Below are 14,367 nucleotides of genomic sequence, written 5' to 3'. Positions count from 1 at the left end.
CCCACTGCGCTCTAAGATGACTTTTTGCCATCCCTTCATTATGGAGCTGCACACTGGGAGCAGGAAGCAGATCTAGGTCCCTCACAAAGACCAGAGAGAGTCTTCAAGGTCCTTGCCAGTAACACATTTATTTTACTGAGGAAGTTGATACACTCTAAGCCTATTTAATCGTGGTGCTAATGGGATTCAATTAGCAGTCTCTCAGAGACTGCTCTTGTCAGGGAGATGACGGGACAAATGAAAGCAGTACCATTCACCCCACTGTGAAGTATTAACTTCCCACCTCTGTATTTTCTAAGAATAGATGCCACTTCTACCAATAAGTCTGCAGCTTCTCACTGCTGTTCACCAGATGGTAGGAACCAGCAGACACTGAGTTAGTTCCCTTGTGGTCAAACAAACTGCTGTACAGCCCAATGCACGTTTCCTGAAAGATCCCCAGGACAGCTCTGTTACTTCTGTTAATATTTCCCAAGCTCCTGGTACAATATTGAGGCTTTCCACTGGAGCCACCTGGCACATTTTCAGTCTTTCCTGAGGGATGAAGTTACTCAATCCTCTTCTTACTTTGTCATAGCCTTTGTATTGGTCACTTGTCCTGAGAGTCTGTGGGCTGTGTCCTGAGCTTCAGCTAATTACATAAAAAGGATTATTTCCTTTGCTTGACGCTTGTTATTATTTTCATCCTTCATGAACCTTCTCTTCTGTTTCAGGAACAACACTCTGTGGTAGGCCAGGGAGCTGGCCCCACTCCAAGCTCCAGTTCTTGCTCAAATCCAAACACTGGAAGTGGTTACATGAACTCATCCCAGCAATCATTGTTGAATCAGCAGCTGATGGAAAAGAAACAGGCTCTGCAACGGCAAATGATGGAGCAAAAACAACTCCTTCTACAGCAGCAGATGTTGGCAGAAGCTGTAAGTTTACTAATTTCTTATTTTACATGGAAAATATTGTCATAAAAACAATAGAAAAGAAAGCCCCCTAAAACTTCAAGGTTGTTTTGGCAATGCCTAAAACTTCAAGAGTGCGCCTTGTATTTTTCAGCACTTTTCTAAGCCTTTTTGAAACCTTCTTCAATCTATACTGAACAAGTTTCCAAGCTCCTACAGTTTCATTACAAGAACAATCCAAGCATATGCTTGGTTTTGAGACACAAGAATATTGTCAGTGGTTTTCTTTGCAAAATAAACCAAGGTGCACTGCTATGCTACTTCCACCTCAGGGGAAAGTTTACTTCCAGGAGCTGTCACCCAGGCAGCATAGTGTAAAATGCCTGTGTGTGAACAAGGATCAGGTACCTTGATTTTGGGGTTCAACACAAGTTTGTGGGCTTGGCTGGGATTGTGTATGAGTCCTATTTTCTGTGGTTTTATTTTTGCATTTCTAGGTATCTGTAGCCAGTTCTCTGTCCTTTGGTATCTGAGAGACTACTTGGGATTTTCTGGTCATTTTAGGAGACATGGGAGATTCTAGAAAGGAAATATTTATTGACTTTTTGATTCATGCAGAAGAAAAAAGAAGTGCAAAGTCAGCTCTCTGTGCTGCAGTTTTCGTCAGAATTTTTAGCAGAGCAAAAACTTAACTGCTCTAATAACTTATCTTAAATAAAATTGAAATTTAATCAGCTTGGATTTGCTTTTGTATTGTGTACATAGAAATGCACATAAAGCTTGCCCACAGTTTTTACATGAATTGCAGGGATTTCATGGGAGTCTGTCTTCTTCACAAGGATTCAGGTTGAGCAGGATATAAAAACAAACCTTACAAATCTTAATCAGACCCCTCCCTCCCATCATGAATTGTGGAAATGCCCTAAATAACACAAGATTGGCTCTTCTCCCAGTGGTTTTAAGTGTTCCTGGGAGAAGAAAATACAAATTTTTCACTAGAAGGTCCATATACATGCTGTTTTCAGGCAGATTATCCCCAAATTACTCTGATGGACTTACATCATGAGCCAGGGCCTGACTCTTTCACACTGACAAGCTGATTTGCCATTCTGGCAGCTGAGGACAAAACCTGTGCACATTGCACAAGAGGTGTGATGCTGTCCCAGCAGCTGTCCAGTAAAGGCACATGTGCACCAAACTCACAATTTCCTGCCATGGGGGCACATATCCCAAGGAACCACGTCTCATGGGTGAGCAGGAGCAGCAGATCACACTGATGCTGATGAGACATTTAGCATTGACTCTGGTGCCTGCTCTTTTGAGATCTTTATGAGCACAGGCCAGTTAGTCAGATTTCAGTTCAAGGACTTGGCTATCTCACCAGAGACATGTCCCTGCGAGCTCAAAAAAAAAAAATCTCCCTAGCTAATATTTTTCCTGCAATCTTTCCTTGCTGTCCTTGCCCCAGTTCTTGTACTCCCAATGTAAGAGGAAAGACCAGCAACTCATACAAGGAAGCACAGGGTAATGCTGAGTGGCATGAAAACAGCCAGCCCAGCACCATCCTTGTCCTTGTCCTAAACCAGGTGTATATCCCTACTGCTGGTATCCCTAGTAAGGAGAGCTGGGGGGAGCAAAAAGCAAGGATTTTACTGGGTTTTGTGGTCACCCCTACAGTGTAGGATGACAGAGTGAGGGAGGGCATGGCTGTGGATGGGTTTGACAAGCTGAAATAGAAATATACTTTGTACTGCAGTGCAGACATGGACATTGTTCTCAGAGGCTGAGAGGAAAGTTGAACCAGACTCAAACACAATGCAGAGATATTTCCATATAGACTTCAGTAGGTGATGGCACAGTTTCACATGTGACTGTCCTGTGGACCAGACAGGGTGAAAGGAAGGAATACTTCACCTTTTGCATAACTGAGAAAAGAAAGAGATTGGCAAAACACAGAGACAGGAAAGCAAAAAGAAAAGCAAATTAATGTACTTCTACTCTAATCCTCTAGGAGAAAATAACTCCACAAGACCAGCTGAACAGACACTTGACAAGACCACCACCAGATTATAAAGACCAAAGAAGGAATGTGGTCAACATGCAACAAGCAAACCAATATCCTGGTAAGTACCCATGGCCTCAAAGCAACTCCTTCCTTTCTTCCTTCCTTCCAGCTAGAAGAGCACCCATAAGAGGCATGCATGCATGGGATGACTGGGGCATGATTTTCAGGATATCTGCTTCAGTCACTGCAGAGGCAGTGGGTGGTGGCTGTGCCCTCCTGTGCTATTTACCTCATCGTCCTGCACCACTAGAAGTGCTGGTGTATGATCTGGTGCTTCATCCAGGCTGATACTGTCTCTCTCAGACATGGGGAAGGAGGAGTTGGTACCCTTCCCATTAGCACTATCTGGGGCAGATGTGCACCCACATACCTGATGCAGAGGGGTCCTCTTGACTATGCAACCTCACTGTGTTCAGATGCTTTTCTCACATATGTGGTGCAACTTGGTTCAGAGACTGAGATGAGAACCCTCCCTCCCTTCAAACAGCAGTTCATGTACAGTGTGAGGACCCTCACACAGGTTTTTAAGTACCCCACACAGCACCATCATGAGTGGTACTTTTGGTGTGTTTAACAGGCTGTGGTCATGGCCTTAGAGCTGCTCTACATGCAGCATTTCAACAGATCAGTCAAACAGTAGAGTAAAAGCCCTTGCTTTCTGCCAGAGCTGCCCAGGGCAGGAAATGCCCAACACTTCAGGACTAGTCCTTTGTTTCAACTCTTGTGCCCTGACCTGCTAGGTCGAGAGTCTAGTTGTTGGAGCACAGGATTGTTTGTTTGGCTTTTCATACTTTCACCTTGCTGATTGGCTGAGGGCGACTCAGAGAGCAAAGGCAGAGTAAGGAAAAAATGCTGAGGGGAGAGGAGGTGGGGGAAATGCAGCAGATGGGACCAAAGGATGTTTTCTATACTGCAAAAGTGTCTGTGCATATAAGTATAAAAAGAATTCTTTGCCTTCTAGTATATTTTTGTATGCAACATGCTAAAGAAAAAGGAGACTTTTTTTTTTTTGTTGCTTTTCCATAATTATTGGCTCTGCAGATTCAGCCAGTGATCTGAGTCTTTCCTTCTTACCTGTCCTTCGTAGCACAACATTTTCTGCTTCTATTACAATTTTAATGTGCTCTGAAGTGCAGCTTACTCACATGCCACCCCTCTGCCCAATCTGCTGACTATGTAGGGATGGGCCAGGTTGGGCCACTCAAGTAGCATTCATGCACTCCTTTCCTCTGCTTACAAGTTCTAGCAGTGATAACCTTGCTGCAGCCTGGAAACTGCTGCTTTCTAATGGACCTGGGGATTAATCTTCTCCAGTAAAGTGGCTCAAGCATCCCAGTGTAATATCCCATGGTAAGGGCCCTGCTCGCTGGCTTGGTATCTCCTGTATTCCCAAAATAAATGCTTTGGCAAGCCCAGCATTTTGCTGAGGAATCTTGTGATTTGGTGTGTTGTTTAAAGGTTTGTTCCTGGAATCAAATTATTAACTGAGACTCTTGGCTTTTACTTAAAAACAATCCATTTCTAGCCTGAGACAGAAAATGGAAGCAAGTGCAGCCACATGTGTGAAAGGCTCCAAAGTGAGTAGATCACCATTGTTATGTGGCAGCTCTTGTTGCTGTTAATCTGATGGAATTTCTGCCAGTCTTGTGATATTTGGAGTCGCATCTCCTCGGTTTGAAACATGTGGGGATGGCAGCACTTGTCCATTCAAATCTCAAGTCCCTGCTGAGTGAGCCCCGGGAGGACAGCAGCCTTTCATGCAAGCCTGGGAGAAAGGGCTGTGCTGGGAGCTTCCAGCAAAGCTACCAGAGGGAGTGATTAGGAAACTCTTGCATAAGGGAGTAACAGTAGGGAAACTGTTTCCTTTTTCTGGGAATAGCTTTGCTCAGATCAGGGAAGAAGAAACAAAAAGCTAAATAAAATGGCACAGGCTGGAGAAACTTGGTTGAGTATTTTATTTCCCTATACTTTTCCCCACAGTGCCATGCCATGGCAAGAGACCCCCAAGAAAGGAGCAGGTGAATTGGGTAGAAAAGCTGTTTCTCCAGATTGCTGTAGCCTGGGGTGCCCAGCTGCTGTACAGAGTGCTTCTGGGGAAGGCATTTCTTCCCATCTGGAAGAAATAAGAATGGAAAATACTTGCGTTAAAAATAAAAGCATAAAAATAGCAAAACAAAGAAAGAGGAAGCTTCGTCTTTTGGCAAAAAGTACAACCCCTTCCCAAACACTTGTGTTTTTCAAAAAGTGTAGCATTTGCAGTGTGATGGTAGCCCTGAGGTCTGCTCAACAGCTGGCAGGGTCACCCCATGAGGGGCTTCATCCCAGTGGCAATGAAGTGACTCTACAAACTTGCAGTTCAGCTGGAGGGAGAGAACCATCTCTTGAAATGCCACTGAATTCTCTCTTTAATATGGGCTCACAGGAGCAAAAAAAAAAAATCAGGGACCCATCCCTATCATCCCTAAAAAAAAAAAATAATCACAGAATCACAGAAAGCTTTGGGTTGGAAGAGACTTTAAAGATCATCTAGTTCCAAACTTTCACTAGACCAGGGTAGTCAGAGCCCCATCCATCCTGGCCTTGCATACTTTCAGGGATGGGACATTAACAACCCTTTCACTAGTCCAGTGTTTCACCACCCCTGAGTAAATTTCTTCCCTATGTCTAAGCTAAACCTCAATTTAAAGTCATTCCCCCTTGTCCTGTCACTGCATATCCTCGTAAAAAGTCCCCGTCTCTCTCTCTCTCTCTCTCTCTCTATCTCTCTCTCTCTCTCTCATAGCCTCCTTTAGGTACTAGAAATTACTAGATCACCTCAGAACCTTCTCTTCTCCCATCTTAACAACCCCACCTGTCTCAGCCTGTCTTCATAGGAGATGTTACAGTAGTTCCAAAAATTCACAACCCACCAGCAAAGCCAAAGATGGGGCTAATCACGTGGTTGCCAGCTGAGCACTGATTGTGGGAATGTGATCGTCCCTGTTGGGCTAAAAACAGGTGGACTCCCCATAGCGTACCCTGTCCCAGGGGCTGCCCAGCTCAGGGACTGAATTTAGGTGCTTAAGTTAAGACAACACAGTTGTTAGGATAATTAGATCCCCTATAGTCCCACTTGCAGCCTGTTTGTGGAACAGGCTGCCTTCCAAACTAGGGGCAGCTTCTTAATTTAGGTATCTATGTCTATATTGATTTGAAACAAGCACTCTGGTTGTGGAGTCACACTCAGTGTTAATAATGATTTGGGAAGAGTTATTTTTTAAGTCCTTAAGGAAAGAAATGAATCCTTTACATCCATTACTAAATGGAAATAGTATATGTATAAAAATAATGCAGAAAAAGCAGAAATATACAATTTTTTCTTTGGTTCCAGACTGTGGGAGCTGAACATCATTATGGTGAAATTTCAACAGGAACAGTATATTAAATAGCTGTTCCTAAACATAGACTTTTTAAATATGTATGCCCGTGATTTGTCTAAAAGAGTTTTAAAAGAGCTGGCTGACAGGTTCTCCAAATTCTTAGTGTCACCTTTTATGTAGTCTTGAAACACCAAGGGAGACTGCTAATGCCATGATAAAAATTAAAAGACTAAGTAGGTAATTGCAGCCCTAGTAGCCTAATGCAGAGTTCAGCAAAACTACTGGGGAGCAGGTACAGCCCAAATAATAAAGAATTAAGGAAGGGGAAGATTTATTTAATTTCAAGCAACATGGGCTGATGTTAGAAGAATCTTTTTAAACTTGCATGGTATCTCTTTCAATGAATCCACAGCTTAAAGGCAATAGTTGTTCAGGTTATGTCCCTTAAAGCATCTGACTTCTTACTGCCTATTTTGGTTAAGAAACCTGAGTGGCACAGAATTAACCTAGCTCAAAAGGAAATGGCTGACAGGTCTTCAGATATCACCATGGGCAGGCTCTGTGATTGAAACTGGATAGGCAAACATTGTCCCAGATGATGCTGAACTGGAAAAATAGAGCTTACTTTACATCCACAATGGAGATGTGCAAAAGTTATTGCTGTGACCAGCTATGATGTACAGCTCTGAAATCAACATCAAAAACTGCCACATTCTGAAGGGACTTCCAAAGGATCAAGGGACTGGAAAACATGCCACACACTGAGACTGAAGTATCTGGAGAATGCTGCAGGCATGACACAGTCTCGAAGCACTGTGTAGTAGGAAGGAATTTATGATGGACCAACTAATAAAATTAGTCACACAGACCAATATATAATAAGATTTGGTGATGAAGCTGAAGTTAGTCAAATTCCATCTGGTTTTGCCATATGTACAAAGGATCTAACCAAGGCAATGTCTCATGCCCAAAAATTGCTATTAGTTGCACCCTATGAAACAGCAAATCTCCTCGTTCCTCCTCTGGGAAAGGCTCAGAGAATTCCTGAAATGCAGTGGTACCTTGGTAGCAAGCTCATTTGACAGCTTTTCTCACACTTTGAGGGCCACCCAAAGATGTGTGAGAATTTAGCTTGTGCTGTGCCATGTGGCACAGATTTCCTCGGCTGACCCATACATTGTGTGAAGAAACATCTCCTTTCATTTGCCTTGAACCTGACCTTTTTGAGCTGTGCTTCTTGTAGGGTTTGTACTGGAAGCAACAGTAGCAAAGGGAATTACAATGTGGAGCAGCTGGTTGTGTGCAGAAAGGATTCTTCACAGTGCCATCTACACTGGCTGAGTTTAAAAAGTGGTTGGACTTTTTCAACCAGTCTCTCAGGGATTAATTCAGTCCTGCACTGCATAAGCACTCAGCTTTCATGGTATAAGTGACCTACTGTGGCCTCAAACTATGGCAATGTAGCCAAAGAAGTGAGCTTGTGTTGAGGTTTGGCAGCTGAAGGCAAGAAAATTCTCTCTTCTTGTCATCCATTGGCAGTTGTTAAGTACAGGAAAATCCTCCATTGGGCCGAATCAGCCAGGAGTGATCAATTCCTGCCAACTCATAACTTGTAGTTATATAGCCATAAGCCCAGCTGGGAAGAGAGTTTAGAAAGGGCAGATGTGGGGCTCACCAGGCACAGCACTGGGTCATGTCCCCATGCCTGCTCAGCCACCACATGGGAGGACAGGTACGTCACAGACTGGACTGAGCTCCTGCCCCAGCATACGGCTGCAAATGTGTGAGAGGCACTCTTGGCTCCTGCTGTCATCTGTGACAGACATTCCCAAACAAAGGATGGATACTGCTGCTGTAAGTGTTTAAGAAAGGTGGAAAAGAAGCCTGATTAAAGTGCCTCTCACTCCCCATTGTCTCTAGAGGAAGCCAGGATGAGCTATGCCCTGTAAGGAAAAGTTCTTGATCTCTGATCAGAGAGGCTTTGTCCTGACATGTCTAGTGCTTCTGTAAAGGAAGGCAGGAAAGTCTTCTCTTCTGCCCAGTGGTTCTGTCTGTCCTTCCCTGCTCCAATATTTCTCTTACAATGAGCATCAGTTTTGGCTCATGTGCTCTCCTCTGAAGGTATGGAAAAACCACAGGTGGCTTAGTATAGACCAAACCAGCCTTTGGATGATAGGCATCTTCAAGGCCTTGAGCAAGTTCATGTAAGTCCTCTTAAGAGCAAGTGTCTTCTTCAAGAAACTCTGCTCATAGAAAACTGGATTTTTGAGCTGTTGGTATTTGAATGACACCACATATTGATGCACCCACGCTTGTTGTAACACTTTGTTTTCTTCTTTCCAGGTGGTTCACCAGCTGTGAGCATGAGCTCCAACAACATGTCCTTATCCAACCCAATTTCAACTCATAGCATCATGCCCCAGAGCTCCAGCCTCATGTCCACCCCTGCTGGAACCCGAATGCCTTCTGTTCCTGCTGCTCGGAGTTTGGGCTGCTACGGGAACCTTCCTTGCAACCAACCAAGCACATACAATGTGACTTCAGGAATGAACCAAATGCAGCCACACAGAAACCAAAATCAAGTTCTGCCCAGTCAGAATAACCCCATGGTGTCCCGACAGCAAACCATGACCCAGGGGAACAACGGGGCAGCTTTTGGGACGGGGTCAGTGGTCAACGCTCAGCAAATAAGGCCAGGCTTGACCCATGGAGCGACAGCTATCCCTGCTCAACGGCCGACCAATGTGATGATCACGGCCACTGCCAATGCCCAGAACTGGGCCCCGCAAGAGGCTGCAGTGAAGCAGCAGGATGCACTGAAACCTGCAGGGGTGCGTTTCCCCACGGGCACTCCATATCCTAACCAGTCTTTGCAGCGCAGCGTAGGCAACCAGCATTTTCCTCAGCGTGCATTGGCACCTCCTAACCAGTTACCGGCGGGAGTCCAAATGAGGCCCCCTCTAAACCAAATGCACCAGACTCTAAATGGACAATCTGCTGGCTCGCTACGAGGGCTCAGCATAAGACCCAATCAGCTGAGAGGACAAACTGTGCCTGCCTTGAATCAGCCAGGAACAAGTATGACACCGCCATCATCTCTGCCATCAACTGGTTTCACAACCACCAACCAAACCTCCCGGGCTTACCAAGGAAGTGAGCATGGCAGTGACCTAGCATTTGACTTTCTGAACCAGCAAGGGGACAGTATAGGACCTGCGCTCAACAGTGACACGGATTTTATAGATTCTTTACTGAAAACAGAACCAGGTAATGATGACTGGATGAAAGACATCAACCTCGATGAAATTTTAGGGAACCACTCGTAAGTGACAGTACCAAGAGGGAACCAGAGGAAGAGGCAGCAAGGACATTAGCTTTCTCTTTAGATGCCAACAACCTGCTTCATTAATTTACACTCCAGTAACTGGGCTGTCCTTTAAAATACAACATAGAGCAACTGCCCTGTTTGAAGAGTAGCTCTAGGAACAAAACTGAAGTGACAGTCTAAGTGATATTCCTGCCTGCCACAAAGGAGTGAAAACATGTGAAGGGTCTGTTCCCCAGACCTGTGCCCAGCCCATTGCAAACTCATTGGTTCTTCTCAGAGGAGCTCCGGGAAAAAAATGCGTTCAGCTTCCCACACATGGAAGCACCAGACAGTGGTATGAGCTGTGGAACATCAGTTCTCTGAGTGCAAGTAAGGCCCCAAGTGCTCCACAGCTCTTCAGTCATCTTGTTCACAGCCCTTTACTTCCTTGGGATTTCTCAGCCCTGACAGCATCAAGCCCTGTGTAAATCTCATGGCATTACAAAACTGTTTACTTCTGCACAGTACAAACTTACATTTGCCTTCCCAATGACTTTGTCATAAACCTTTTGTAGCACACAGCAGGGTAAGTGGTCTCATCCAAGGGAGGAAGGAAACAGATCATCCAGCGTGTTATTTGGTGTGCTCTAGCATTTGCGTTCTCCCTTTCACCAGTGTTTGCAGTGAGTATTAGAGGATGCTGCTGTTCTGCCAGCAGCACAGTCATTCTGGGCATTGAGGGAAACATAAGATGAACTACTTCCAAAGCTCAGGATCCTCACTTTGCCACCTTGCCCTTCCCCAAGGACTCCAGTGACTTAATAGAAACTTGAGTGAGAAGGGTGCTCATGATTTGTCCCTGACTACTCTCCCAGTCCAGCTTAGAGAAGTGCAGATACCTAAAGTGGCTCAGCTAAGCCACTGTCCCTGTTTTCATCTCAAATCACGGCAAGTATCAATCAGGTATCAATCAGCCTGATCTTCTTCTCTCAAACAGTTTTAGCCCAGATGAAATGCCATCATCTACCTGCCTGGGGGGAAGCTGCCATTTTGATTGCACAGCATTTTGGTTCCATCCTGTTTTCTCCTTTGCCATATGGGGAGACTTGAAAGAGTCCTGCTGATGGCCCAGGTCCCCACAGCCTCTCTCTGGAGTACAAGAGGCTCTGCCCCTGAAACTAGCATGCACCTCAATTATAACTCACAGCAAGAGGCTCCATCAGCCACATTTGTGCTTGTACACGAAACAGTTCTGGGGATTAATTCTGGGCACTGGACTCAATCATTTGTTCTGGGTTTGGGGATGGACCAGCTAATTTTGTCCTGAGCAGTTTCTGTGCATAGAAAGAAGATATACTGGGGCAAGGACCATTCCCATGAGCAGTTTGCAGCCACCTTGCCTTGAAGGCTAACAGAGCAGAGCAGTAAGGATGCAGGCTGTCCCACACCTGCCAGGGAATAGTCTTGACTATATTAAATTCTTTGCTATAGGCTTGGTCAGTAATGGCATCAGAAGGATATGCTATGTCACTATAAAGCAGCTGCACAGTGATTCAGACAGGATTCATGGATGGGAACAGATCTCACAATTCAAATGAAAGTGCTGTTCTTTCAAATGATGGGGTGCAATGTGTTTCACAGCCTCCTCTGAATTAGCTAAAACTGGATGTGGCAAAGGAATACAATGCCTACGTTCCCATGCCTTGGTACCAAGAGGCATTGCTCAGCCCGTGCAAGTGCTTTATTCATCCTTGTTAGTGGCACTGGGATGAGTAGACTATTTGACAATAGCCTCTGCACTTATGTGACCTACTTCTTGTGAGAGGTTTTAATAAGGCTTTTCCAGTTATTTCACCCTGTCATTTCAAATGGGCACATTTTTTCAGGATGTTTCAAGAAGCATCGTCACACAAATGAGCACCAGCACCTCCACAATAGGTGTAACATGGGCATTTAGTTAGATATGCCAGTAGAGGCTGTTCATTCCCAGAGAAATAAGAGGGACAAGAAAGCCTGCTGAAGAGTCCCTTCTGCCAGCCCAGCAGTGATCATTGCACACCTCTGCATTGTGTAACGTGGTGACTCAGCTGCCCAGAAAGCTCCCTCTTCTCCCCAAGTTTGGTCAGGGTGCATGTGATCCCTCTGATATATCAGTATAAGTTTTTTCAAGCCTTTGAAGAGCTTTTCAGCTCAGGCCACTGGGGTCCCACCTAAGCTTGGAGAGATACAGATGCGATATAACAAACATGTCCCGTATAAATTGTGCAAAACTAGACTGAAGCAGCAGCTGCATGAGTTTGAAGTGAAAGGAAGATTGACTTCTCTGCCTCACACACTGCCTGCCCACGAGCAGGTCAGCAGTGACTGCCAGCACACTGGTAGGGACAGACAGCTGCCATGGATGCCACTGAGGCCAAGGCTGAGTTAGCATCACCATCAGCAATGGGCACTGCAGTCTGGTAACTTCAACTACCCTCACATGCCATTGAAAAAGCCACCACTGGTTTCTGTATTAGGGCCAGACTGATTTCAAGGTCCTCAAATAATGCAAAAAAAAAATTGTTCAGCCGAGGAGCTGGTCCCAAGGAGGCAGGAGTTGGACTCAATGATTCTCGTGGGTCCCTTCCAACTCAGGATATTCTATGATTCCATGGTTCTATGGTATCATGCAGTGGTGGACTCAGTGCTGAGTGTTGTCCTGTTGGCCTCAGCCTGGAGTGCAAAAGACACTGGGCTGTGAGTGCCATCCCTGGGAGCAAAATTACATCCTGTCTTAAGTAAATTCAAAAAAGGTAGAGGCCATTTCCAGTCCTGTATATATATGCCTGATGCATTTGAAATGAGAGCTTGTGAAAGACTCTAGCAACCAAAACTTGAATCTAGTATCATTTCTTCAGAACACTTGCATCTGAATGGAGCTAGTGTCTTTTTTTTTTTCTTTCTTTGCAATGGCTAAGTGCACTACCCTTAAAATCTATTTTTCATCATTGACTGGGCACTCTTCACAGTATTGGGTTGTAAATATAAAGAATTATTTGTTTTGTAAACTTTTGTAAAAACAACAACAAAAAGTAATAATATTTTGGTAGGAATAATAAAAATCATATTATTTGGGTTATATTTATACATATGTGAAATAAATATACTATCAAAAAGTTGTATTTTATACAAAAACTCAACTGTTACCTTTTGTATTCTATATACAAAGTTTTGTATGATATGATTGTTTATTTTTATCTGCAGATTTCAACTTTGGGTTTTGGGGGAGGGCAGAATGGGATCATGGTTAAATAGCTGGGTCTGACCCCAAGCTCACTGAAACCAATGGAGTTTTTCCATTGCCTTCACAGGGCTTTGAATCAAGCCTTTAAATCACCTTCAGATATGTTTCACATCTGAAGCTCTCTGGAAACCTCAACATGAAAACATTCCAGGTTTCAAATTTTTTCCCCAAAAAAGGCTTTTATTATTATAATTATTGTTATTATTGTTATTTCAGCTGTTGGGAGGCAGGTGGGACCTATGTAACTGTCATGTCCTTGTTGCATGTATGTCTGCTTTATATTTTCCCCATATTATAAACCAGTGTTTCTCTATACAGACTGAAAAGAAAAGTTGCTGTACAGAAATGTTTGTGTTTATGCATTTTTACATGTGGCTGTATATACCTCCTAGTACTATGCAGTGACACTTATTTGACTCCATTTATTTTTCACCTAAACATGAATAGTATGTTTTTCAGTAGCTATCAAAACTCTGCCAAGTAAATCAATCAAAATTATCCCAAGTGTCTCTTTTCTTACTATGAATTTTATATTGAAGGTCTGTTTAGTCAACTGCTCATTCATCTGAGTAAATTAAAATTTTGATATTTTAGGAGGGGGGAGAGAAAAATGAACATCTGGCAGCTTCCAGGAGCTCAGCCTGCCTCTTTGCCAGAGAGCTGTGATATTTTCCTACTGGCTAAAGATGTGGTTTCACTACCAGAAAAGGTTAACAAATAATGGTTAATAAAAATGCTATCTGTTGAATGGATTGATAGAATCTTGCAACAGAGCAATTTGCCTTGGGATTCTGCAAAAATTGAAGCTGAGAACTGTGTACCCCCAAGAGTCAGTTACCCCAAGAGGGCCAGCTAGGTTCCCAAGCCCATGCCCTGCCCTGGATCATACCCTGGAGATATTTGCCCCACTCCCCTCACTATCAGAGACCCCTAATGAGAAGCTGAAATCAGACAACTGGCTTCTCCTTTCCTCCTTGCCTCCTTCACATTACACCTCGTTCTAGCCTAAAGAGATTCCAGCCTATAGAGATTCCAGCATGTACAACATCACACTGGGTTGCAGGCTGTTTCACACAAGCATTCATCCCTACCAGGCTATTTTTAGAAAGTCAGCCCTGAGGAAGTGTCCTGTTCCTCGAGAGGCTTTCCGGGCTCCATCTCCAAGTGGGCGGCTCTTCCTGCCCCATGAACTGAGCAGAAGGGGTGGTGGAGGGGATGTTTCCAAGGGACAAATGTCAGCACATCACTGCCCGTGCTCAAAGGCTGCCTTGTGCTATTTTGAGATGTAGGGGAAAAAAAAAAGGCTCCCCACATTTTAACTGCTTCACTGCTGGTGGTGACGATGAGGGACTGCCATGCAGCACATCCACCCTTTTAGTCCCTGTCTGCTCACCTTCCCCTACAGGATAAGTGGGAAGGCACCTCCCTTGGCTGCCCCTCACAACACCAGCTCTACTGGC

At 44.4% G+C, this 14,367-nt stretch overlaps 1 protein-coding gene across 1 annotated transcript in view; it reads left to right on the top strand.

Annotated features, from left to right (window-relative positions):
• MAML2 (mastermind like transcriptional coactivator 2) overlaps positions 1 to 13,405 on the top strand; it is a 209,467-nt gene extending 196,062 nt beyond the window's left edge. Inside the window, exons 3-5 of the mRNA XM_066544729.1 lie at positions 714 to 917; positions 2,905 to 3,016; positions 8,661 to 13,405. Of these exons, the coding sequence (XP_066400826.1) occupies positions 714 to 917; positions 2,905 to 3,016; positions 8,661 to 9,643 (1,299 nt within the window). The 3' untranslated portion in view covers positions 9,644 to 13,405. The remainder of the gene's footprint in view (positions 1 to 713; positions 918 to 2,904; positions 3,017 to 8,660) is intronic.
• The last annotated feature ends 962 nt before the right edge of the window (positions 13,406 to 14,367 follow it).

Source organism: Molothrus aeneus, chromosome 2 (assembly GCF_037042795.1).
Source record: "Molothrus aeneus isolate 106 chromosome 2, BPBGC_Maene_1.0, whole genome shotgun sequence".
NCBI classification, from domain to species: Eukaryota; Metazoa; Chordata; class Aves; order Passeriformes; family Icteridae; genus Molothrus; species Molothrus aeneus.
The sequence above is the reverse complement of the archived record's forward strand: the minus strand, read 5'-3'. Positions and strand labels throughout refer to the sequence as shown.